This window comes from Lynx canadensis, chromosome A3 (genome assembly GCF_007474595.2).
Source record: "Lynx canadensis isolate LIC74 chromosome A3, mLynCan4.pri.v2, whole genome shotgun sequence".
Taxonomy (NCBI): domain Eukaryota; kingdom Metazoa; phylum Chordata; class Mammalia; order Carnivora; family Felidae; genus Lynx; species Lynx canadensis.
The window spans coordinates 119,826,370-119,852,810 of NC_044305.1; the positions used below are offsets into that span (position 1 = coordinate 119,826,370).

General features: G+C 38.7%; 1 protein-coding gene across 11 annotated transcripts in view; it reads left to right on the forward strand.

Moving 5' to 3' along the window:
- The window catches only part of DTNB (dystrobrevin beta), a 242,119-nt gene that overhangs the window by 138,951 nt on the left and 76,727 nt on the right, over positions 1-26,441 (forward strand). For all 11 annotated transcript variants that reach the window (XR_003967936.1, XR_003967937.1, XM_030311510.1 and 8 more), the window contains exon 10: positions 24,998-25,075. Coding sequence is in view for 9 of the 11 variants with exons in the window: in XM_030311510.1 (XP_030167370.1) it covers positions 24,998-25,075 (78 nt within the window). In the remaining 2 variants the exon portion in view is untranslated. The remainder of the gene's footprint in view (positions 1-24,997; positions 25,076-26,441) is intronic.

Here is a 26,441-nt window from a genome sequence, read left to right on the forward strand (position 1 = left end):
GTACTTTAGATACCTCATCTAAGTAGAAGCATGTATTTTTTTTTTCTTTTTGCGACTTTCTTATTTCACTTAGCATAATGTCCTCAGGGTTCATCCATGTTGTAACATGTTTCAGGATTTCCTATTGTTGTTTTTTTTTAAGGCTGAATAATATTCTGTTGTATGTGTATATACCACATTTTGTTTGTTCATTCCCCAGCGGACGTTTGGTTTGCTCCCACCTTTTGACTGTTCTGAATGATGCTCCTCTGAAGATGGGTGTACAAAGAACTCTGTGAGACTGCACTTTCAATTCCTTGAGACATATACCTGGAGATGGGACTGCTGGATGTTACAGTAGTTCTATGTTTAGTTTTTGAGGAACCTCCATAGTGTTTTCCGTTGCAGTTGTACCATTTTACATTCCTACCAACAATGTGCAAGGGTTCCAGTTTCTCTACAAACTCACCAACGCTTGTTTTCTATTTTTTATTGTTTTCATTTTATTGAATTAGTCACCCTAATGGGTGTGAGGTAATATCTCATTGTCATTTTGATTTGTCTTTTATTTTTTTAACAGTTTTACTGAGGTACAATTTACGTACCATAAAATTCACCCACTGTGACAATTAAATAACTCCTAGTAAATTTATATAATTTTGCAACTGTCACCATCATTCAGCTTTAGAGCACTTCTGCCATCCAAAAAAGTTTCCGGGTACTGATTTTTGGTTAATCCCAGCTTCTACCAGTAGCCCCAACACAACCGCTGATACACTACTTATTTCTATAGCTTTGTCTTTTCTAGCAATTTCATATAAATAGAATAATGTGTGGTCTTTTGTTTCTGGCTCTTTCATTTAGCATAATATTTTTGAGGCTTATCCATGTTGCATCCAATATCAATTGTTCATTCCTTTTCAATGCTGAAAATATGCCATTGTATGAATATACCACATTTTATTTATTCCTCAGCAGTTGATGGACATTTGGCTCATTTCCAGGTGTTGCTTGTCTATGAATAATGCTGCTATGAACATTTGCATCTTTGTGCGGACATAATGTTTTCATTTCTCTTGGGTGGATACCTAGGAGTAGAATTTCTGGGTCATGCAGAGTAAGTGTATATTTCATTTTTTAAGAAACTGCCAAACTGTTTTTGAAAGTGACTGTACCGTGTTGCATGCCTGCCGGCAATACATGAGAGTCCCAGGTTCCTCACGTTCTCACCAGCGCTTCGTACGCTGTCACGATTTGGATTGTAGCCATCCTACTTAGTGAGTAGTGGTATCTAATTGTGGTTTTCATTTGCATTTCTCCAGTGACTAATGATGTTGAGTACCTTTTCGTGTACTTACAAGCTACTCATGTGTCTTCTTTGATATGATGGTCTATTTAAGATCTTTTGCCCATTTAAATAGTCTTGTTTTTGAGTAGTTTTAGATTTACAGAAATGTAAAGATAGAACAGGGAGTTCCCGTTTACCCTGCACTCGGTTTCCCCCGTTGTTAACATTTTACAGGTGAACCAATATTGGTATCAGTATTACCTGAACTCTATTCTTTATTAAAACTTCATTCATTTTGCTCCCAATGTCTGTTTTCAGTTGCAGTTCCCATCCAGGATGTCACATTCCATTTATTCATCATGTATCCTTGGGGTCCTCTGAGCCGGGACACTTTCTTTCACCCACTCTATAACTGGGTTGTTTAATCTTACTGAGTTTTTAAGAGTTCTTCATATATTCTTGTCGTAAGTTCTTTATCAAATATATGATTTGAAAATAATTTTTTCCAGTCTGTGTCTTATCTTTATATTTCCTTAATGATCTTTTGAAGCAAAATTTTAATTTTGAGGAAGCCCAATTTGTTTCTCTTTTTTTGTTTTAAGGATTATGCTTTTGATGTTACATCTAAGAAATCTTTGCCTGACCCAAGGTCACATAAGTTTTCTCCTATGTGTTCACTTAAAAGTTTTATATTTTTAACCCTTACATTTTAGTCTGTCTATAATCCATTTTTGTGTTACTTTTGAACTAATTATGATTGCTAAAAAAAAATCCTTGAAAAGTAATCATTCTTAATATTGGAGAAATCTGCTTGTATTTGAGCTTTATTGCTTCCCAAGCCAAACCTAGAGTATAACTATAAGGTAATTTCATGTAGACATTGAGCCTCAAAATTATATATTTCATCGAATGGAATTTCTTTTTTTAAGTTTATTTATTTATTTATTTATTCATTTATTTATTTATTTATTTAGTAATCTCTATATCCAGCGTGGGGCTCAAACTCACAACCCCAAGATCAAGAGTCATATGCTCTTTTGACTGAGTCAGCCAGGCACCCCTCAAGTGGAATTTCTCAATAGAATGTGTATACTGTGATCTGGTTGCAATTTAGAATAATCTGAATATTTCTTGACACCTTTATAGGTCTTTATATTGCCCACTTTTGATTAGTAAGTACCTGAGTTTAGCACCTACTAAATTAGCCCTTTTCATTTTTCTTAAACCTCAAATCTATCTACATGTTTCTAACAAATTAATCTTCTTGAGTTACTGCCTTTATCATATTACTTCCCTATTTAAAAGTCTGCAAAACTCCACTGCCTGTGGAATTAAGGGGCACTCCTCATGTTGGAATTCAAGGCCCTGTGTAATCAGGACCCACCTTACTCTTTGAATCTTATCTTCTGCTAAATTTATGCAATATGAAGCCTGTGCTTCAGCCAAACTTGCCTCCTTCTTACCCTTTAAAACTTTGTATCTCTTCCTGCCTCTCTGAGCAGGCTCATGAACTTTCCAGGCCAACTGCCCCCTTTCCTCAATGCCCTTCTTTGCCTCTTTCAGACTTTTCCACTTTTGTATATCCATGAGCCAAGCTTAAATTCTGCTTTATCCATGAAACCTTTGAATCCTAGAAACAGCTAACTCGTATGGATCTCTTCTTTCCTTCCCTAAATTCCTTTAGCTTTTGTTGGTTTATCAGTCATTTGAACACCAAAAGTGCTGTTCTTTTCTCTAAGGACTTTTTGATTCTGTATCAGGCCTGGATTCCTTAAAGTTGTAAGCACGTGCTTTGCATCTTCATTTTCTTAAGGGCTCTGATCGAATGTCCTTTGTGTCTGCTATGTTCCAGGTGTTTGTGGGACTAAACTGTACTGACTTGTATGCTTCTTGAGTATGAAGCACAATTGTAAATTCTCATTGAATTAGGTTAAGTTTGGCAAGTTACTTGTAGTCATTCTCTTCAGGGTCACATTTTGGGACCTGGCTTGTTTATTGGTTATGACTTTGCAGACCTTACTGAAGTTTTGGAAAGCAATCAAGAAAAGGCTGCTTAGATTGTAAAACTCTGTATTTTTTATGAGCTTTTGGAGAGGTTTTATTATACTATTCAGAATAATCCTAGAGGTCAAGATAAGGTCAAAATAAGGCATCTTCTCCTTTGGTAAAGTAACCTTTCTCTTTTGTCTTACTTATTTTTTCCCTTTTGGATAATGCTAATGGATCATCTTCAGGGTAAAACTGGGTATTTTATCTTCAAGCATGAGTTTCAGGAACGATTCTGTTGAATAGTATTGAATGGTCTTCCTCCTTGGTTTTTCACTTTTTTAATGGAATTCATTTTGGAATTTAAGTGACTTCTTCTTTCTCTTTAGTCATTTCTTCCCAGCTGTCACCACCTCATGTTTAATTCTCTGTAAGTCCAGCTGTTGTTTTTCACTCATGTCCTGTGTCCAGTTTGTCACCAGAAAAACATTCTTGTTAACAGCTTCTCCATAGAGTTTCTTGAGATGAATATTTAACATCTTCATTTTAAGAAATTGATTAATTTGCCATTGATATCATCTCTGTGAACCTCAGACCTTTTGAGAGCTTAAAAGTCTAGAAGTGGTGTAACATGGAGGGGTAAAAATGTTGCTGACAGATTGACACTGAGTATGAGAGAAAGAGAGAAGTCAATTTGGCCTGAACAACTGGAAAAATAGAGATCGGATATCTAGAGGTGAAACAAGTTTGGGTAGAATGGGAGCTCCATTTGGGTTTTTTTGATACCCAAATAGAGATGTAGGCAGTTTATATATGTCTGGAGGGTGTCCATGTGTATAAGTTTGGAAGTATAAATTTGGAAATTGACAATTTGGAGGTAATGTTTAGATAGAGAGGAGAAGCGGCGCCTGGGTAGCTGAATCGGTTAAGCTCGGGTCAACTTCAGCTCAGGTCGTGATCTTGCAGTTCGTGGGTTCGATCCCCGCATTGGACTCTGTGCTGACAGTGCAGAGCCTGCTTGGGATTCTCTCTCTCCTTGTCTTTCTCTGTCCCTCCCCTGCTCATGCGTGCTCCCTCTCTCTCAAAATAAATAAATAACCTTAAAAAAAAAAGAGAAGAGAAAGCATGTAAGAATCAGATCCTGTTACTACTTTCTTTATTAGATGATCATTCAGTTAATTTATTTTTTAAAATTCTTTTTTCCTAATATGCAGAGTTAAGGCAATTTTTTATTTTTTTATTTTTATTGTTTTGAAGTTTATTTATTTATAAACTACACCCATTGTGGGGCTTGAACTCATGATCCCAAAATCAAGAGTCACATGCTCTTCTGACTGAGCCAGCCTGGTGTCCCTAAGGGGATATTTAAATTTCCAAACACATGAGACTTTTAGGGGTATTCCTTGATGCTTTCTGATATTATTGAATTTTGGTCAGAGGTGGTATTCTGTGTGATATAGATTCTTTGGTAGAGTTGAGATTTCTTTTAGGGTTAAGTATGTGAACGGTTTTTTCCAAACATCTTGTGTTTGTTTTAAAAGATTCTCAGATTATTGAGTGCAGTGTTCCCGGTATTCCCATTAGATCAAGTTTATTAATTATGTGTGTAAAAAAGATTAAATTTAATCTTAAAAATAAAAAATGCATTAAGTGTCTATAGATGGAAATGCCAGCTGGCTGAATATTATGGGAGAAGCTTTTGGTACATTTTCCATTAAAAGCATTAGATACAGAGGAATTGTTTCTTAGCAATTTGGACAGAAATGACCATGATGTACTCTGGAGAACTGTGTGATGACTCAGAGAACCTTTAGTGATGACGAAGACACAGATATCAAAGATGCATTCAAAGAGTTTGGATGAAATTGAGTCATGAAAGTGAAACAGAATTCTGTTTCTAAATTATTGTGTCCTTAAATGTTAAGTAGTGGCAGAAGGAAGGAGAGAAATGGGATAAATAGAAGTGCAAGTAGCAACAAGCTTTTGATATATTTTTTCTCTTTTATTTTTATTTATTTTTTTTTTTTTAATTTTTTTTTCAACGTTTATTTATTTTTGGGACAGAGAGAGACAGAGCATGAACGGGCGAGGGGCAGAGAGAGAGGGGGACACAGAATCGGAAACAGGCTCCAGGCTCTGAGCCATCAGCCCAGAGCCCGACGCGGGGCTCGAACTCACGGACCGCGAGATCGTGACCTGGCTGAAGTCGGACGCTTAACCGACTGCGCCACCCAGGCGCCCCTATTTTTTCTCTTTTAAAAATAGGGGAAGGCGATCTTTCCCAAGAAAGGATCTCCAAAAACTAACTTGAACATGTAAACCTTTAAATGAATCAAGTCAAATGGCTTCCTGGTGTGGATACAGTGGGAGTAAGTTACAAATGGGAAAGTACTGGTGGATCTAAAAATTTAACATCTTCAAAATGAAAAACACCCTAGACTCTAACTAACACGTGCTCCTGTCTACGGGAGCTGAGCTTCTGATGATTGCATCCGTCTGTCATTTTCCCCAACCTTTGTTATGGTGGCAGAGGAGAAATAGTGACAGTGAAGACCTTGGGTGAGGGAGCTGTACCAATGCCATTGTCAGCTGTACTGACAGACAAAACAGAGGCATGGGGTGTGGAGCCCATAGCAGTGAGAGCTATCACTTAGGTAATAATTAAAAGACCTTCACGATCTGTTGCTCAGTCCTAGCAGTGTTTAGGTTTAGAAACTTTTTCAAAGCCAAATAATGTCATATATTAGGGATTTTTCTGTAACTAGAGAATAATGGGTTATTTATGAATATCTCTGAACCTTTGAACATACTAGTACAAGTTGAAATTGGGAGATACGTATCCTGCAATTTTGTTCTTTTGAAAGATTGTCTTGGCTATTTTATTCTTCTCTTATTTCTATATGAACTAAGGATCAACTTGTCTAGTTGTATAAAAAAGGCAGCTGTGATTTTTTGACAGGGATTGCAATGAATCTGTAGATCAATTTGGGGACTATTACATCTTCCAGTCCATGTACGCGGAATGGCTTTCCTTTATTTTTTTAGACCTTCTTTAATTCCTTCAATGATATCTTATAGTTTTCAGTGTACAACAAGTCTTCCCCTTCTTTGATTAAATTTATTCCTGAGTATTTTGTTCTTTTTGATGCTGTTGTAAATGAAATTGTTTTCTTAATTTCGTTCTTAGATTATCCATTGCTAGTTGATAGAAATGCGACTGATTTTTTGTATTGACCTTTTGTCATGTGGCATTGTTGAACTTATTAGCTCTAATAGTTTTGGGGGGTTTTATTTGTTTTTTGTTGGATTCTTTTTTTTTTTTTTTTAGAGTTCTTTAGAGTTTTTTAGAGTTCTTTAGAGTTTTCTATATATGGGATCATGTCATCTGCAAATAGAGATAGTTTTACTTCTTCCTTTACAATTTGGATACATTTTCTTTTTCTTGCCTAATTGTTGTGCCATACCCTCATTATGGAATGATAATTTGGCTGGATTTAAAATCTAGCCAAAAGATGTTTTCCCTTCATTCTTTGAAGGTATCATTCCTCTGTTATCTTGTAACCAGTTTTGATGATAACAATCTGATTCTCCTTCCTTTCCGTTGAATCTCTCATATTTTACGAGTAACATTAGTTTCCTTTATAACATTAGTGCTATAGTTTTTACTATAATTAAAAAAAAATTTTTAACGTTATTTTTTTTGAGAGAGAATAAGAGAGAGAGCGCACACGTACAAGTACGGGAGGGGCAGAGAAAGAGGGGGACACAGAATCTGAAGCAGGCTCCAGGCTCTGAGCTGTCAACACAGAGCCCGATGTGGAGCTCGAACGCAGCAGCCATGAGATCATGACCTCAGCTGAAGTTGGACACTTAACCAACTGAGCCACCCTGGCGCCCCTACTATAATTTTTTTTTTAATTTTTATTTTTTATTTATAATAGTTTTACTATATAATCTATCTGGCTATGAGCTCCTTTTTTTAAAAGTTTATTTCTATTTGTTTTATTACTCAAAGGATTCTTATTCTCTAAAGGCTCATATCTTTCATCAGTTCTGAAAAATTCTCAGCCATTATCTGTTTCAGATACAATTGCCTCTTCATTCTCTTTGGTCTTTCTGGAACTCTGACATAGAGAGTTTAAAACTGAATTTCGCTCTCATGTTTCTTAACTTTTAAAGAAAATGTACGATCTGCCTTCCATTGGATTCAGTATTATATTAATCCTGTGTTCGGAGTGTTTTTTTTTTTTAATTTCAATAATTATGATTTTCATTTTTAAAATCTCTAATTTGTTTCTTTTCAAAACATTTTATGGATGTGGGGTACCTGGGTGGCTCAGTCAGTTGAGCGTCTGACTTTGGCTCAGGTCCTGATCTCATGGTTTGCAGGATTGAGCCCCACATTGGGGCTCTGCACTAACAGTGCAGAGCCTGCTTGGGATTCTCTCTCTCTCTCTCTCTCTCTCTCTCTCTCTCTCTCTCTGTCTCTCTCTCCCCGCCCTTCCCCCACTCACATGCACGCACGCTCTCTCTCTCTCTCAAAATAAATAAACTTAAAAAAAGAGAACATTTTATGGATGCTATTCTATGCCTTAGGTGCCTGAGGATATTAAATATATTAATTTTAAAGACTTTTATAGATGCTCTGTTTTCTCTGTTTCTTTGGAGGGAGGGTGAGTTGAGGGTTTGTTCTTCCAGCTTCCTCAAAGGAGGCAGCAGTCCTTGTGTGGGGGTCATGGAAGCTTTGCACAACCCTTGCTCACCACAGTGGCTTCTTGTTTATTTTCTTCCTTGGGGGATACTTCTTTTTTTAGATTTAAAGAGTTTCCTTTTTTTGCTTTGCTTCTAGCTATGTATACATCAATTTATTTTTATATCTTCAAATCATTTTTCTTTGGTGCAGGAGGGTAAGCTCTCTGCATGTGCTCAACCTGCCACCTTGAACCTGAAGTCTCTCCACTACTTCTTTAGCTGATTTATAATTCACTGTCACAGCACTGTCTTCAAAGGTCTCTGTGTGGCCTTTCCAGCAGAGACTTTGATACACATTTAATGAATGGTGTGTGGTTCTTTATTCCCCTTGCAAACTCCCTAATGTATTAGGGCATTTCAAATTACTTTTAGATTCTTTTGGCCCAGAAATTAAATACCAAGACTGCTTTAACAGGCATCGCTGGCCTGATGTGTTTAGTCCATATGGGAGGGAAGTGCTGCTGTTTTCATGTGCTCAAGTGCACCCCTGAGCACACTGTTTCATCATCATTAGGCCTCCTGCTCAAGTGTTCTCACCATCCCAAATGGCCTGACCATTAGCTATCCTTTGAATACATATTCTCAATTTGAAATTCAGGTGAGGAGGTGCCCGAGTGGCTCAGTCAGTTAAGTGTCTGACTCTTGATTTCAGCTCAAGTCATGATCTCACAGTTTGTGGGATTGAGCCTCACGTTGGACTCCCAACAGCATAGAGCCTACGTGGGATTCTCATTCTCTCTCTCTCTCTCTCTCTCTCTCTCTCTCTCTCTGCCTCTCCCCCTCTTGTGCTATCTCTCCCACTCTCAAAATAAATAAATAAAAAATAAAATTCAAGTGAGCCCTGCACAAGTTTGCACTTTTAGGTTTAGCTAATCCATTGTTTCAAGTAGATTAGAATTATAAGTAGAATCATAAAATGTCATTATTGAACCAGTATTTGTTGAGCACCCACTATATGCCAGCCGTAGTGTTAGGTGTATGGTGTGAACCCAAGGGTGCAGTCAACTCTGTGGGCCCCGTTCTCAGGAAGTTGACAGCCTCTTAAGTGAGACCAATCAAGAAGTCAATGCGAATCACATATAATTGCAAACCGTGATAAGTCCTATAAAGGAAAAGAACAGGCTACTATGCATGAGCATAGCAGAGACTTCTCATTTAAATTGTGTAGTAAGGAGAGGAGTTTTTAAACTTTTTTAAAAAGCAGCAGTGGAATATTTTGTTTATATGACATTTTATGTGGAGCGGAGTGGAGCTGCTTTTATGGAAATGAGGTTGAGATCTGATCCTCTTGCCCTCCTTCATGGTGACTGAAGCACCTCATGGAATCCTTTGGTGCCCAGGGAGCATATGTGGAAGCCACTGTTCTAGAACCAGCTCCCTTCATTTCACACACCAGTTAGCTGAGGCACAAAGGGCTTCATTGTCCAGAGTCATGTAGGTCACTCAGTCTGCTTAGTGCCGGAATCAGAACAAGAACCCACCTCTCCCAAACATGCATTCTTTTCACTCCCCCCCGCCTTTCTTCCCCCTTCATGTGTTTTTATTATAAAATTAAGGTATTTCGATCTCTGTTGTGCTGTGGTTCTTTTTTTCCCCCGAAATTAATTTTAACCCATTGCTGTTCACATTGCCCTTCACATTCTGTGCTCTGCTCCCCCTTGTCTGTCCTCAGTGTTTGTAACCGTGAGAGATATTATCTCACTGCTATTTTGTTTTTATTTTATTTCTGATATATCATCTAAATCACCTCTTTCATTTTCTGCCAAGAATTCAAACACATACATCCGTTTTATTTTTCAGGTTTTTAAAATCGGTATCAAAGTGTTTATATTAACCAGTTAGCTGTCTGATGTGTCTTGTTGTCTTTTCTTGCCTCTTCGCGCATCTTAGCAAATGATAGAATTTTTGCTAGGCACTTAGGTTTTTAGTCTGGGTTTCATTTTGACTTTCCTGTTTTTAGTGTAGTACTTGTATATCTTTTACCATTTTGTTTTGTTTTTGTTTTACTGTGGCAGAGAAGTCAGGGCCTATGTGACATTTTTGCTCAGACTCTTAGGAAGTATAAGGAAGTGGTAAAATAAGACGGACTGGGAGACTGAGGCTGTAGTGTCTGGGCAGTGACTGCAGAAAGGAAGGTGTTTGTCCTCATTTGGGAGACTGGTAGGGAATCAGTGATTTGAAGCAGAATGGCACGTGAGAACTGTTCTTAGGAAAGCAGTTTTAGCCATGGGAGATCAGATGAGTAACAATCAAAAGTTCTGTGGACACCAGCGGACTACCAGAAAGCCCTTACGATGTTATTGACGTTGGGCTGGCCAGCTATGGCAGTGTGGGGGTGCCGATGGAGGTGGAGACCGGGGCCAGACAGATGTAAGGGCTACTGAGGAGATGAAAGAGATAGGAGGGCACAGGATGACTCAGAGTGTCAGGGACGTCCTCATCCTGGGAGTGCCCTGTTGGAGGTGTCCCTGAAAGCCCATTCGGCAGCTCACACTGCACAGCCCTTCTCAGCTGCCCTCTGATGAGCTGCCCTTCTGAAGCCAGGAGCTCTTCACATCCAAGGGGTAGGTAGACACCATCGTCTATTTTTTTCACTCTGCCACCGTTCCCATTAACTCCTCCTCAACAAAACGAGACACCAAGCCTTCCTAACTCTCCCTTCCTCCCAATCCTACCTACCCAGCTTGCTTGGCAGGTACAGTACCGCAGGCTGCTTTCCTGTCAAGCAGTTGGCCATTAGGAGAGGAGGTGGGGGTTGCTCCTTAATGGCCCCATCAGAATGGAATTGCCGACTGGATTAATTGGGTCAGTAATTTGCAGCGGAACTTGGATTCTCTTGCAAGAGGTGTGTTTCATGTTTCCGCTTCCAAGGAGTGGTACCTACTCTGTGTGTGACATCTGCCTTTCTGTCATTGGCTGCACCCGACTGCTTGATGGGCTTGCTGACGGATGCAGACGTGTGTTTGCCTTCTAATGAACTGTGCGCTCGTACCTCCTCTCCCCAAGATGCTCCGTGGGATAAACTACCTTGTGGAGAAGATTCTTCGTCATGCGATTGTTCTGTTTCCTTAGAGACAACAGCAGTGTAATACACTAGATGTCAGATCCATAGAGAAAGAAGAGGCATTTGCTACAGAACGTAAAGGTTTGATAGCTTTTCCTTGCCTTTATGTTTTTGCTGCTTCAGCTGCTGGGCTGATGACGATTATGTTTATTTTTGGCAGGGTGCAAGGGCCTCTGGAACTTCCCAGGCATTTATTATAAAGGGAAAGCCCACTGTTATCTTTTCCTGTCTGCTTCGTTATAAAAATACCTGAGAATCAGCGTGTCTTCTCTAATAATGTATCTGTTTCCATTTTTGAACACAGATTTCAGTAACGATCATGTGAACAGTCAGGAAATGACAGTGTTGCACCATGCATTGACTCTTCTGTGAGCAGAAACTTGTTGAAGTTTTTAAGTTGCTGTCTTTTCTCATTTTTCTAGAAATACAGGAGTTAACATCTATATAAAGTATTGACAACTTCCTATCTAAGTTTAATGAATAAAGAGAACAAAGAGAGAGGGATTTAGTGTGGAAAGGTTTTTGAAATAAAATAATACATTTCTGTTGATTTAGTTATCTGTCTTATTAGGTCCCTTCCCCTGCTTTTTCAATATAATAACAATTAAACTGATCCGTAGTGCTAAATAATCTAATTCAATAATTCATTTTATAATTCTGTCCTTTTCCAGAGTAGAGCAGGATATCCAGGTTCCTCAGGGTCCCTCTAGCTGTCATCTGGTGGTGAAAGTTCTGTATAAGAATGTGTTTGTGGTAAACCTTTCCTTCCTGAGAAATATTTCATTATAAGTATTATACCACAAATGGCTATGATGAACTGCTAGAAACAGAAATTGAAGCATGTATATCTTATTCATAGGTCTTTATTACATTGATGAATTAGTCGCAATGTGTTTAGTTAGATTAGTAGTTGGTTTGGAAACTGAAATCTTTCCTCTTGCTTAATTAATTGTAAATGACCAATAATATCATGAGATGTACTTCCCTAGAAGTCAGAGAAACTTCATTGTAAACAAGTAATATCGTATTTATACTATGTTTACAGTACCATATATTTTTTTTAACCTTATGGTTTTCCAAAAGGCAGTTTTGTTTGTTTTTTTATTTATTTGCTTTGGCAGATAATCATAGAATATAGTGGAGTAACAGAGATGGTTGGTCTGGTACATAGAAACAAAGAACAAAACATCACGCTACTCGAGGAGCATAAAAATGATCTCCATTTGTCATGACTGTTGTCAAGAGGCGGGGTGTTTTTTGAGAGAGTAATAGAATCATAGAGATAAAAGGGATCTTAGAATCTGTCCTTCTTCATATTTCACCAGAGCTATGGTGTGCCATTATTATAGATCATTGTAACTCTCATGTATTCTCTTCATCATAATGGAATAATTAGATAAACTGGTTTTCTTATTAGATCACATATTGTCTCAGTGTGGGGTCTGTGAATAGTTTTATAGACTACTAAATTTTGGAAGTTAGTGACGAAGAAGACAGAAACATATACTACCTTCATCCTAAAGTAGTGTTCATCTAGGCTGATCATCCCAGCAGAGATCCCACAGTGCCTGGACCCTAGACACTGACAGTTAACTTTGACTTTTGAAGAAAGTTAATCTTTAAATAAGTGAATATTTTTCATTGATTTGCCCTGCAACCGTTTTTTTTCCCCCTGGGAATAATAACCTCTTTATAGAATTGGTCCTTTCTCAGACCTAGATGTGCTGTTCTGAGAGAACTCCCAATCAAAGTATTGGGCCCTCTGTCTACCAGAGTGGGTAGATGACTTGAGGTGTTTTCTGGGAATTTCAAATTGGAATTAGGGGAAGAGGTTTTATTCTCCAGTGGTGAAGCTACAGTATTAGGCAGAAACTATTTCTTGTTAAGCATAAAAAGCCATGAGATCTGTATAGACTGTGACCCAAAATGAGATCTCAGCAAAGAGTCAATGTCCTAATGACGTTCCAGTGTCCTGGAAGCCAGCTGTACCCCCACCCTTCATGAAGTTGACTTATGAATTTGTGTTATCATTGGTTATCATTTGGTGATGATACTCAGGAAATACCCCTTTTTTTCCTAAGTTACTTCATGTTAGATTTGAAGCCAATGGTCCTGTTCTTCCCTGAGAGCTCTAATCTGAAATTTTCACTTGGGTAATATAGGAGTGCCTGCTATAGGATGGTGAGTCTGTAGATTTGAATTATTCAGTGAGTTCAGAACCAGAAAAAAAGTGGGTTCCAATTCTGGTTCTGCCACTTACTAACGTGACCTGGAACATGTTAATTCTCTTCTTTGACCTTTATTTCCTTATTAGTAAAATAGAAATACCATGACGAGCAGTAGCAAGAATTCAGATAATGTATCTGAGGACCTAGCTCAATGCTAATGCAATGCTTGGACTCAACAAGTGTTAGTTCATTGACCCTTCCCTCTCCAACCTTCTCCAGTGTTCTGAAAGTGAAGAAATAAATGTAAACTATTTAGCAAATCTTCTAACTTCATAAGATTTTTCATTCTATTTTGTGGTGCCGGTCTTTAGTTAATTGTCGGAAATAATTAAGTTGTTGTCTTTGTTATAAATGATTTTACACATTTTTGGTTGTACACGATAATTGTCAAGTCAGATTTGACTTAAGAATTACAGTACATTAAGCTGAAACCTAAATGCCTGTTGTTGCGACAACTGATGATTGTGAGGACTGACTGGTTTATAAACTTGTCAGCAGAGACAACCTTCAACTTCATTTTGTTTTTTGTTTTTTTCTCAAAGTGAACAGTGCTAGGCATGAATGAGCCATGGATTTTGGTGTGTTTCTCTATTGATAAAGTCCTTGTTTATTTATATGGAGTTTGTAGTGATCAGAAGGGCTTTGTGGTGATACTATAACTTCAGGAGCAATTTCTCTGGTAGGAGAAGTGAGAAAGTGTAACCTTGCCGAGTCTATGAAGAAGGACATTCCAGGTAGGTATCAAGGGGAAGACTTGAAAGCAGGGGCTGAGAATAATTTGCCTGAAAGATATGAAAGGCCTAAATAGTTTGATAGATTAAAGAATGAAGTAGTCTTCAAGGTAGGTTTTGAATCTGTCTTAAAGTATGGTGGAATCTGCTGCATAATCTTGAGGATGAAAATAGTATGATCAAAGTGAGTAGGGAAGAGCGGTTCAGAAGCAACACAGGGGTCTAGGATTGAAGGCAAATAGCTGGCTACAAAAATAGTTAAATAAAATCATTAAGCACTTCATCTGTGAAGCATCGTTGTGGGCGATCATCAAGTAAATGAAAGCATACAGCATAATAAAATCTTTTTCCCTTTCACACTAACAGTAATAAACAGAAACCAAAAAATCTGGTTAAGAAGTCCCCAAGCATGTGATTGGCAGGTAGCTGTCAAGGTAAAAGAAAATTGCAGGATCACGGTCTTAGCCTCTACAAACAGGAGAATATTCTGGGAAGAAGAGCAAGATAATGAGCAAATACTTTTAAAAGTCTAGGGTAGGGTTAAAAGTATCTCACTGTCTGGATGACTTCCTACAGAATAGGTTCTGTCAAAGGACCTACAGAAGTGACAGCACTTACAGGTGCCCAGGACCTCATTGTTCTCTCAGGCTTCAGTTGGCTTTGTTCTTGTGTCTCTTCATTCACACATAATTTTTAAGTAGCAGTTTTGCTTAAACAACAACATTATACTTTCACATCCTTGGTTAGAGAGTTCTACCCAAAAAGTATTTACCTCTGGATCTAGGTCAACTTAGAAAACCAAAACAAGTAATTACACGCAGTGTTGGTCCTGAGCCCAGTCTTAAAATCTCTCTCTCTTTTTTAATCAGTCGTCTGGCTGATAGAATAGATAATTTGCTCATTAAACTTATGTATTTTGTTAGACTGAGATGAGGAATCCATAACACCTTTGAAATTAAGATTAGATTTTAAATTCATCTTAATAAATTAGGATCTGTTTTGAAGGATCTGTTTTGAAGGATCTAACTTACCCAGTTTTCCTTGGGGCAGCCTAGAGGTGGTGAAAGATGAGAGCTCTGCAGCCAGATGGTTTGAGTTCAGATAGGCATTCATGATACAGAGCTTTAAGGATGTGATAGAGGAAAGAGTAGAGCACCCCAAAACTACTCCAGGTGTATATTGTTTTACCTTCCTATAGAAACAACCTTTTAAGAACTTTGATCTAACACCTTGCTTTTGTTTATAATTTATAGACTAAACAGTCTTAAGTAAGCTTTTCTGAAAGTGCAGTAATCAAAGGTAGCAGAGACACTACACCATGGTTAAGAACAGACACAAGAGCAGTACCGCCTTGGTTCAAATCCTCCTTCTGCCAGGATTTGGCTGTGACCTCAGTGTGCCTTAGTGTCTCCATCTGTAAAATAGCGTTAGTAATAGTATCTGTCTCATCGAAGGCTGTAAGGTTTAAGTGAGTGAACCCTTGGGAAATGTTTGAACTGAGTGTGACACATATTAGGCACTCAACAAGTGTTGCTGTTGTTGTTATTTAAGACACCCCATTCTGCTGATTCCATGACACAGTCACAGATGAAAACCTGCTGTGGCTGCAAGCAATACCAATATACTTACCCAATATAACAGCTAATAATGTCATTATTTCATTCTCCAAGAATAGTTTCACCAAACCTGAATTTAACAGAAAGATTACTTCTTATACACTGCACTCCTCTGTATTCTGCATCATGGTGCTAACTTGTGACCAACAAATATTTCCCAGAAGCCTGCTCCATGTCTCATACTCTGCCAGGTACTTGAAATACAGTGATTAAAAAAAAAAAATCACACAAATTTCTCACAGTCTGGTAGAGGAGATAATGTGCCCTGATCTAGTATGTTTTATTAACTTTCTTTTGGGGGATTGTGGTGGTGAGGGTGCTGAGGGGATGTACAATTTTGCATCTACTCAAATCATTTAAAGGTCTTTTGTCTACTCACAGTCCCTCAGTTAAACATCTTCCTTCAATTTACTTTCTTTATGATAACAAAAAATAGTATAGGCTCACTTTAGACAATTTGACTCGATGTTATAGCTTCTTTTTTTTGTTTTTTTTTTTTTCTGCTTTATAATTTTTTTAACATTGAGCATCCTTTTCTCTGGAAATCAGGAAAAATTAAACCAGAGAATTTGGGGAAGTACAGGAAAGTATAAATAGAAGGAAAAAACTAGCCATAATTCGACTTCTCTTAACATTTTGACATATTTCCTTCAGTAACTTTGTTTACTTCTATTATTTAGCTGAGAACATGCTGTGTGTATATATAATTCTATTTACAGGGTTACTGTGAAGATAAAATGATATATTTACAGCTCTACACACAGTGTCTGATAGGTATACATCAAACATTCAATAATTGTTAGTATTACCATAGTTATCATGCCCTTTTTTACCTCTTATGTGGTAAGCATTTAGAAAGTCTTCATAGGGGCGCCTGGATTGCTCAGTCGGTTGAGCATCCTACTCTTATGTCGGCTCAGGTCCTGATCTCAACCTGTCTGTGTTGGTGAGGCTTAGTGCTGACAGTGGGGAGCCTGCTTAAGATTCTCCTCTCTCTGCCCCTCCCCTAGCTTGCGTGCATACATGCTCTCTCTCTCTCTCTCTCAAATAAATGAACATTTAGAAAATCTTCATAAACATTGTACTTTATTTTTTAATTTTTAAATTTTATTTAAATCCAAGGTCCTTAATATATGGTGTAATAATGATTTGAGGAGTAGAATTTAGTCATTCGTCACTTACATATAACACGCCGTGCTCATCCCAACAAGTGCTGTCTTTAATGCCTATCACCCATTTAGCTCATCCCCCTATCCAGCACCCCACCAGCACCCTCAGTTTGTTCTCTGTATTTAAGGGTCTCTTATGGTTTGTTTCCCTTTCTTTATCTTATTTTTCTTTCCCTTCCCCTATGTTCATTTATTTTGTTTCCTAAGTTCCACATATGAGTGAAGTCATGATATTTGTCTTTCTCTGATTTATTTCGCTTAGCATAATACACTCTAGTTCCATCCATGTTGTTGCAAATGGCAAGATTTCATTTTTGATCGCCAAATAATATTCCATTGTTTATATATACCACATCTTCTTTATCCATTTATCAGTCGACGGGCATTTGAGCTCTTTCCATACTTTGGCTATTGTCAATAGCACTGCTATAAACATTGGGGTGCTTGTGCCCCTTCAAATCAGCATTTTTGTATCCTTTGGATAAATACATGGTAGTTCAATTCCTGGGTTGTAGAGTAGTTCTAATTTTAATTTTTTGAGAAACTTCCATACTGTTTTCCAGAGTGGCTGCACCAGTTTGCATTCCCACCAGCAATGCAAAAAGGGTTCCTCTTTCTCCACATCCTCGCCAACATCTGTTGTTGCCTGAGTTGTTCGTGTTAGCCATTCTGACAGGTGTGAGGTGGTATCTCATTGTGGTTTTGATTTGTATTTCCCTGATGATGAGTGATGTTGAGCATCTTTTCATGTGTCTGTTGGCCATCTGGATGTCTTTGGAAAAGTGTTCTTGTCTTTTGCCCATTTCTTCACTGGATTATTTGTTTTTTGGGTGTTGATTTTGATATGTTTTTTATAAATTTTGGATACTAACCCTTTATCTGATATGTCGTTTGCAAATATCCTCTCCCATTCCATCAGTTGCCTTTTAGTTTTGCTAATTGTTTCCTTCACTGTGCATTTTATCTTGATGAGGTCCCAGTAGTTCGTTTTTGCTTTTGTTTCTCTTGCCTCTGGAGGCATGTCAAGTAAGAAGTTGCTGCAGCCAAGGTCAAAGAGGTTGTTGCCTGTTTTCTCCTCTAGGACTTTGATGGCTTCCTGTCTTACATTTAGGTCTTTCATCCATTTAAAAAAATTTTTTTTAACATTTATTCATTTTTGAAAGACAGAGAGAGACAGAGTGCGAATGGGGAAGGGGCAGAGAGAGAGGGAGACACAGAATTTGAAGCAGGCTCCAGGCTCCAAACAGTCAGCAAGGAGCCCGACGCGGGGCTCGAACTCACAGACCGCAAGATCATGACCTGAGCCGAAGTCGGCCTCCCAACCGACTGAGCCACCCAGACGCCCCAGGTCTTTCATCCATTTTGAGTTTATTTTTGTGCGTGGTGTAAGAAAGTGGTCCAGGTTCATTCCTCTGCATGGAGCTGTCCAGTATTCCGAACACCATTTGCTGAAGAGATTGTCTTTTTTCCATTGGATATTCTTTTCCTGCTTTGTCAAAAATTAGTTGGCCATACGTTTGTGGATCCATTTCTGGGTTCTCTGTTCTGTTCCATTGATCTAAGTGTCTGTTTTTGTGCCACTACCATACTGTCTTGATGATTACAGCTTTGTAATACAGCTTGAAGTCTGGAATTGTGATGCCTCTAGCTTTGGTTTTCTTTTTCAGGTTGCTTTGGCTATTCGGGGTCTTTTCTGGTTCCATACAAATGTTAGGATTGTTTGTTCTGTCTCTGTGAAGAATGCTGGTGTTATTTTGATAGGGATTGCAGTGAATATGTAGATTCCTTTGGGTAGTAGCAACATTTTAATAATACTTGTTTTCCAATCCATGAGCATGGAATGTTTTTCCATTTTTTTGTGTCTTCTTCAATTTCTTTCATAAGCTTTCTATAGTTTTCAGTGTATAGATTTTTCACCTCTTTTATTAGGTTTATTCCTAGGTATGTTATGATTTTTGGTGCAATTGTAAATGGAATCAATTCCTTGATTTCTCTTTCTGCTGCTTCATTATTGGTGTATAGAAATGCAACCAATTTCTGTGCATTGATTTTATTTCCTGTGACTTTGCTGAATTCATGGATGAGTTCTAGGAGTTTTTTGGTGGAGTCTTTTGGGTTTTCCACATAGAGTATCATGTCATCTGTGAAGAGTGTAAGTTTGGCTTCCTCCTTGCTGATTTTGATGCCTTTTATTTCTTTGTGTTGTCTGATGGCTGAGGCTAGGACTTCCAACACTATGTTGAATAACAGTGGTGAGAGTGGACATCCTTGTCATGTTCCTGACCTTAGGAGGAAAGCTCTGTTTTTCCCCATTGAGGATGATATTAGCAATGGGTCTTTCGTATATGATTTTTATGATCTTGAGGTATGATCCTTCTATTCCTACTTTCTTGAGGGTTTTTAATTGAAAAAGGATGCTATATTTTGTCAAATGCTTTCTCTGCATCTGTTGAGAGGATCATATGGTTATTATCCTTTCTTTCATTGATGTGATGTATCACATTGATTGATTTGAGGATATTGAACCAGCCCTGCATCCCAGGAATAAATCCCACTTGATCATGGTGAATAGTTCTTCTAATTCTCTTGATTCTTTTAATAACTCTTGCTAGTATCTTGTTGAGAATCTTTGCATCTATGTTCATCAAGGAAATTGGTCTGTAGTTCTCCTTTATAGTGGGGTCTTTGTCTGGTTTTGGAATCAAGGTAATGCTGGCTTCATAGAATGAGTTTTATCTCAGATGGGATTGTGTTTCAAAACCCCACACTTCAGAGACCCCTGTGGCTTGGACCCCCGCCGACTCTCTGGGGGAGGATCTTGCTGAGCAATGGCCGGGTGCCAGCTTGCCCAGAAAATGTTCCTGCAATCTGACAGCAGCAGAAGTTCAGAGATTATGGCAAATCACAACACACAGCTAGCATGAGGTTTCATCACACTCTGGCATCTTTGTCCCAATACCAGCAAATGTGGCTGCTCTATGGGGTCCACTAGGACCTTTGCCTGTGGGAGGCCATATGACCTCTACCAAATGCACTCCCTGCAGGGGAACCGCTTCTCCCCGCATGGCACCCGTGTGACAGAGCCCGCTGCCTGCTCCTGGGGATTTGCCCTGGTTCCCCACCAGAGCACCACCAGGACTGAACTCCGGAACTTCAGACTCCGTGCTCCACTGTTTTTAGAATCCTGATGCTATTGAAAAACACTCCTTTCTTCCTGTCCGTGGTTTTGGGGAACAGATTTCTTGTTCAGTCACCTGCAGGTGTTTTTACTCTCTCTCTCTCTCTCTTTCTCTCCAGCTACTTTCGAGGGAGTGTTTTTCTTGCACTCTCCCAATACACCATACTCTCCCCCTTTCTCTGTCCTCTGTCTGCAAAAACAGCTCCCTATGCTCCACGGCTTTTCTCTCCCCCAGTTCACCTCTCCGCATTGGGTACCTGCCAAGTTCTTTGGCTCAAGTTATGCAGATTGTTGTGTTAATCCTCAGATCAATTTCCTAGGTGTGCAAAATGGTTTGGTGCTGATCTAGCTGCATTTCAGGGATGAGACAAGCTGAGGGTCTCCATGCTACCCCTCCATCTTAACTTGAAAGTCCATAAATGATTTTTAAAGGGGGTATGCATTAGGAAAAAAGTCCTTAGGGCGCCTGGGTGGCTCAGTCAGTTAAGTGTCTGACTTTGGCTCAGGTCATGATCTCATGGTTCGTGGATTTAAGCCCTGTGTCGGGCTTTGTGTTGACAGCTCAGAGCCTGGAGTCTGCTTCAGATTCTCTCTCTCTCTCTGCCCCTCCATTGCTTGTGTTCTCTCTCATTAAATAAATAAATAAATAAATAAATAAATAAATAAATAAATAAATAAAAACTTTTTTAAAGAAAAAACTCCTCTTTCTCCTCAAGATTCAGGTTCATTAAATTGAGGGTAGAGCTTGCATATCTTATTTTCAAAGCTTCTCAGATGATTTCTATGCATACCCTTGATTAAAGTTAGTGATTTATTCACAACCTTTTTGGGTCACCTTTTCAAAGCCCATCTATAGGTACATCATCCTTTGGCTTAAAAGCTTTCCATGTTTCCCCCAATGCCATTCGTATAAATTCCAAACTTCTTAGCTTGTGGTAGAACAGGCTTCATTCACATCCTGGCCCTAATCTACTTTTCCAGAGGCATTTTCAGCTGTTCCCCTTCAAGTGCCTTTGAGTCCAGCCAAATAAGTTAAACCCACATATGCCATGTACTTTTGGGCTTCTGTGCCTTTTCCCATACCATTTCATCCATCCAGGGTACCCTTAACTTTTTTCTGTATCTGAGAAACTCCTCAGTGTTACTTCAGCCTCACTCCCATTGCCCCTCCTTTCCTCCAAGAGTAACTGCTCTTCTTTGACTCCTCAATTTTAGCTGCTTTCACTACTTTGCATTATGATGATCTGTTTACATACCTGTCTTCATCAATATGTAGTTAGGTTATTGGGATGAAGATAGCCTTACTTATCTTTTGTGAGTAGGTACCCAGGAAGAATGCTTCTTTCTTTTTGATTAAGATTTTAAAAATTCTCTCCATGTCTTCTTTTGTATCGACTGCTTCTGCCTAGCAGATTGCCTTCTGTCTGTATCATCCATCTATCTCCTCAAAAAATTGGCACGTCTTATGAACAAAGAAGGAACCTCCCAAATTTGTACGAAGAGATGGTTGGTGGTCATTTGGGTATCAGGGAACTCATTAGTGTCTAAGGATGCCTTGTTGAGATCTTCATCAAAGGTAGATATAAAACATCTGGTGACATGTTCAAGGTATTCAACACGGTTTTGCATGTTAAAGAAGACCAACAAAGCTGATCTGATGAGTTGTGTCAATTCTGCCTTGTAAGTTTCTGAAACTGGTACTGTTAATGTCTACTTCACACCTGGAAGCATTTTTTTCAGCTGTGTCCTACTGGACATATGAAAAAATTTTTTAAGCCAGAAGTCATTTTTGGTGTATCACATCTCCTAGGACCACATCTGAGTTGTTGGTTTTCACAGTGAATTGTGGGTCTAGTGGTAGATCCTAAGTAAAGACTCCCTTTATGTTTTCAAATTCCTCTTTCATCTTGGACTATGAACACATAGTACCTATTTCTCTGGGGAAATGTGCTAGAAGTTCACAAAGGGTATGAAGTTTTGGGGGGAGTTAAGATTAGCTTCCAACTTACAATGTAGTCATTACTGTCTGGTTCTGAGTTTAGAGAAGAGGTTTTGATGTATGTGCTAAAAGATAATAATTGAGCATAGGGCCCTTTGTTTGTTGAGCATCGACTCTTGATTTTGGCTTGGGTCATGATCTCACAGTTTGTGGGATCAAACCCGGTTTGGGATTCTCTCTCTCCCTCTCCCTCTGTCCCTCCCATTTGCATTCTCTCTCTGTGTCAAAATAAATAAACATTAAAAGAATGATAATAATTGAGCATACTATCTGCCAAGAGATAGAGATGATTGTTAACAAGTCTTGTGGCATCAGACCAAACAAAATACTACAAATCATGAAATTTTATCACATGGATCCATGTGTAAGAAATTTTTTTTAAATTTTTTCTATTGTCATTTTTCCTCTGAGAATGTCAGAAAGGAAATTGAATGTAGTAGTATCTTCAATATTGAAAAATACTAGGTATCTGTATTAGTTCTGAAAGCATGAACATGTCCTTATCTTATTTGGGAAATGGGTCACTAATAATAATATATTAAACGAGCAAAGCCCATTCTGTTTTCAGGACCAGAATGTTTCTGGTGCCCTCAAGGATGAAAAGCTGTGATGTTGGATTTGTTTCTTTCATAGGAATTGTCTCCTTGTTCCATTTGGACATTTAGTCCATTAGAACTAAAGTTAATCTCTGTTCATTTTTATTATTAGCCTAAAATGATTGATTGATTGATTCATTGATAATAACTCAGCACAGCTACTTGGCATTAATAGGCTTCAAAGTGTGGGAGGCAATATTGGATATCTGCCTGGAAGATAGGTGGGGAAATATATAATGTGGAATTAAATTCTAGCCTAGAAAAGCATATTTCAGTTCTGAATGTCTTACTTTGCAACTTGTCACATAAAGGGAGGAATGTGTAATAAATAAACATAGTACTGTGGCTTAAAAGTCAAGAGACCTAAATCTGTTCCCTGCAAATTACTTTAACAATTTAATTACTTTAATAATAAATTAATCCTCTCTGTTAAATGGAAAACCATTAAAAATATTTCCCAGGGTGCCTGGGTGGCTCATCGGTTGAGTGTCCAACTCTTGACTTTGGCTCAGGTCATAATCTCAGTTTGTGGGATCAAGCCGCATATCGGGCTCTGCACTGAGAGCACAGAGCCTGCTTGGGATTCTCTCTCTCCCTCTCTCTCCCTCTCTCTCTCTCTCTCTCTCTCTCTCTGCCCCACCATGTGCTTTCTCTTGCTCTCTCTCTCTCTCTCTCGCTCTCTCTCAAAAATAAATAAATAAACAAAATATTTCCCTACCCAGAAATAAAATTGGTTAAAAAAAAAAAAAGAGGAGTGTATAGATAGATACAGAGATAGGTAGGTAGGTAGTCCTTGGCTTAACCTGAAAATTTTCCCTTGCGTTTTTGAGTGTATTGTAAAACCTGCAAAACAGTAAAGGCTCTGGTCCCTTAATATTCACCAAGACTTGCTAAGTATAACCTCTACAAAATTACTTTACATAATTAACTCAGCACTTAAATATAAGGAGAAACCAGAAGCTAGTTCCCAAGCACCTAAATATGAAAGAAGGACTTCTTTGCTTCACTTTTGGCTTTGATGGACAAATTTCTCTGAAAAGTACTTCTTTCAACTTAGGAAAGCAAGTGAGAGATTTCCCAGGAGTAATATTTAGCAATAGTCATGTGGCTCCAATGCAAGACAGTAACCCTTTGTAGCTGAGCTTGGTGGGGAGGAAGAAGAGCAAAATCATAGATTCCTTTTGGTAAGTTTGGATTTTCTTTTAAGACTTTCTCAAAAAGGAGCACTAGATCTTGAGTCCAGAAAACCAGTGCTACAGACGAGTTATCAAATGTACTTACCTTAAAATTTAAATTTAGATTATGTTATAAAAAAAAAAAGCATTCTAGGGGTACCCAGGTGGCTCAGTTGGTTAAGTGTCCAACTCTTGATCTCAGTTCAGGTCTTGATCTCAGGATTGTGAGTTCAAGCCCCACATTGGGATCCACAGTCTGCATGGAGCCTACTTAAAAAAAAAAAAAAAGCATTCTGATTAGAGGATAAGTATAAAATATGGATTGATTGTTAAGATTCTAGTAAAGCATTAATAAAAGAATTTAGTACTTAACAGCCTGTTTTGGTAAAAAGTATGCAAACTAAATCCATCTTGTTCATCTGTGATCTTCCCTTTCTTGCCGATGACAAACGTGTGCTATGGCTATAGCATCTTTTGGCATCAGAGTCTCCCCATCACCTCCCAACTTGATCCTGTGTTTATGTTGGTCTATTTTGATGGGCTTTTTCCATCATTCTTTTCTGCCCTCCCCCTGTGCCCACCTGCCAGCTTCTTGACTCTGCTGTGCTGCCTTCCTGCCCATCTCTTCTTCCATCACAGGCCCATTTTTGACACATTGTCCTTCTTTCTGTTCCTGCTTTGTCTCACTCCCCTCCTCAGGCTTGCACTGTGCTGTCACCTGATTCAGGTATGCCCAGGAAACCTAATCCTTTCCACTGCCCTCATCATCATGTCTGTCCACCCAAATCTAAGGGAAGACAGTGAACTCTAACCAAATCAGGAACAACATGCAAGTTGCCATTGTGACCCTCATAATATACCACAAACGTCAAACACCTCGTAACCCTGGAAACACCTAAGATACAAAGATACTAATTAAGTAGCAGAACTCAGTCTCTTGTGCACTAAAACTACGGAACAAAATCCGGCGAAATTACATCCCTGTCAAGGTGTGTGTGTGACCAGTCGCTCCTCTTGGTGCAGTGCAGCTCTGTGGTCCTTTGGCTTTGAGTGAAAGAACCCTTCTTGTTGAGTTTGCTTGGGCTGCACCTATCCATCTCCACCCTTCCTCCCTGTGAATCCTACTGTGCTTATCAGAAGCAATGATAGTTGGTTCCTTTGCCCCTATCACTCTTTCATTTGTTTCCCTGGTCCTATTGGTAATTATTAATATAATGTAAATGTCTTTCCTTTCAGTCCTCCTCGTCCTCTGGCCAACATGAACGACACTATGGTGAGCCACCTGTCCTCTGGGGTGCCCACCCCCACCAAGAGGTATGTAGGGTCTACGCCTCAGTCACTGCTCAGAGTTGGGTACGGGCCTGGCCGGGAAAGCAGAGATTCCACAGGGCAAAATTCTCCTCCTTTAACTGTCTTTTAAAATTATTTTGTGATTTTTTTTTTCTTCTTTTTTTCCCCACTAACTCGTAAATGTAGCACCAAAGGAGTCTGCTTGTGAGTGGTGCCTGAGGTGGAAACTCTTCATTTGTGACAAGCAGTGAACATAGTGTCAAAGCAGATTTGGCACTTTGGAAAGCCTCTTCTTTAACATTAAATAATATTTTGATGATCATGAATTTCAACAATTTTGCATTTGCATTCTTTAAATGTTGAAGATCGCGTCTGCTTCTTGATTAGACTGTGTGAACTGAATTAATCCCTGATAATTCTCCTAAATCAATGTGTATATGATTCATAAACATTTAGGTTGAAAAGCTTGGGTCTTTCTCTTAGTTTTACAGAGAGTCTCCTTTAGGGTCCTACAAGGAGCTAGAACTGTGTAGTCCTTTCTCTTCTTTATTTAATTTACTCTTCTCCAAAATTCTCTCAGGCAGGACTTAAAAGAACTCTATAAAATGGCTTACTTTCTGTTTGATTTAAGCTGTTCCATAATGAGAGTATTGCAGAAACTCCCTCAAGGGCACAGCCATTAAAGAATCCTTTCTAACAGTCATCACCCAAAAAAGAACAAAAAAACAAAGACATTCCAACCAACTCCCCAAGTTCTTCCTGAAGAAAAACTACTTTGTGCCATATGTACTGATTGCTTTGGATTAATTCAGCTATAGAAATGTCATCTGCTTAATAATACTGTGACTTAACATATAATATATGATACTTTTTTTTTTTTTTAACTTTTTTTTTTTTTTAATTTTTTTTTTCAACGTTTTTTATTTATTTTTGGGACAGAGAGAGACAGAGCATGAACGGGGGAGGGGCAGAGAGAGAGGGACACACAGAATCGGAAACAGGCTCCAGGCTCTGAGCCATCAGCCCAGAGCCCGACGCGGGGCTCGAACTCACGGACCGCGAGATCGTGACCTGGCTGAAGTCGGACGCTTAACCGACTGCGCCACCCAGGCGCCCCAATATATGATACTTAAGATCAACTGTGTTTGTTTTCATTGGCTAAAACTCCTGGAGCACTCTTTCCCAAACTTGACTGCTGAGAAGATTCAAAAGAATCACGTGGGTCGGTTATTAAAAATACAATTTTCTGGGACCACATCAGACCCAGTGGATCCTGAGATCTTGAGAAGTTACACCTCTAACAATAAGTATTCCAGGTGATTCTTATCATCAAGCAAGTTTGGGAAAGAGCCTTAGAAGGAAACTATGGAGTAAACTGGAATAGAGGATT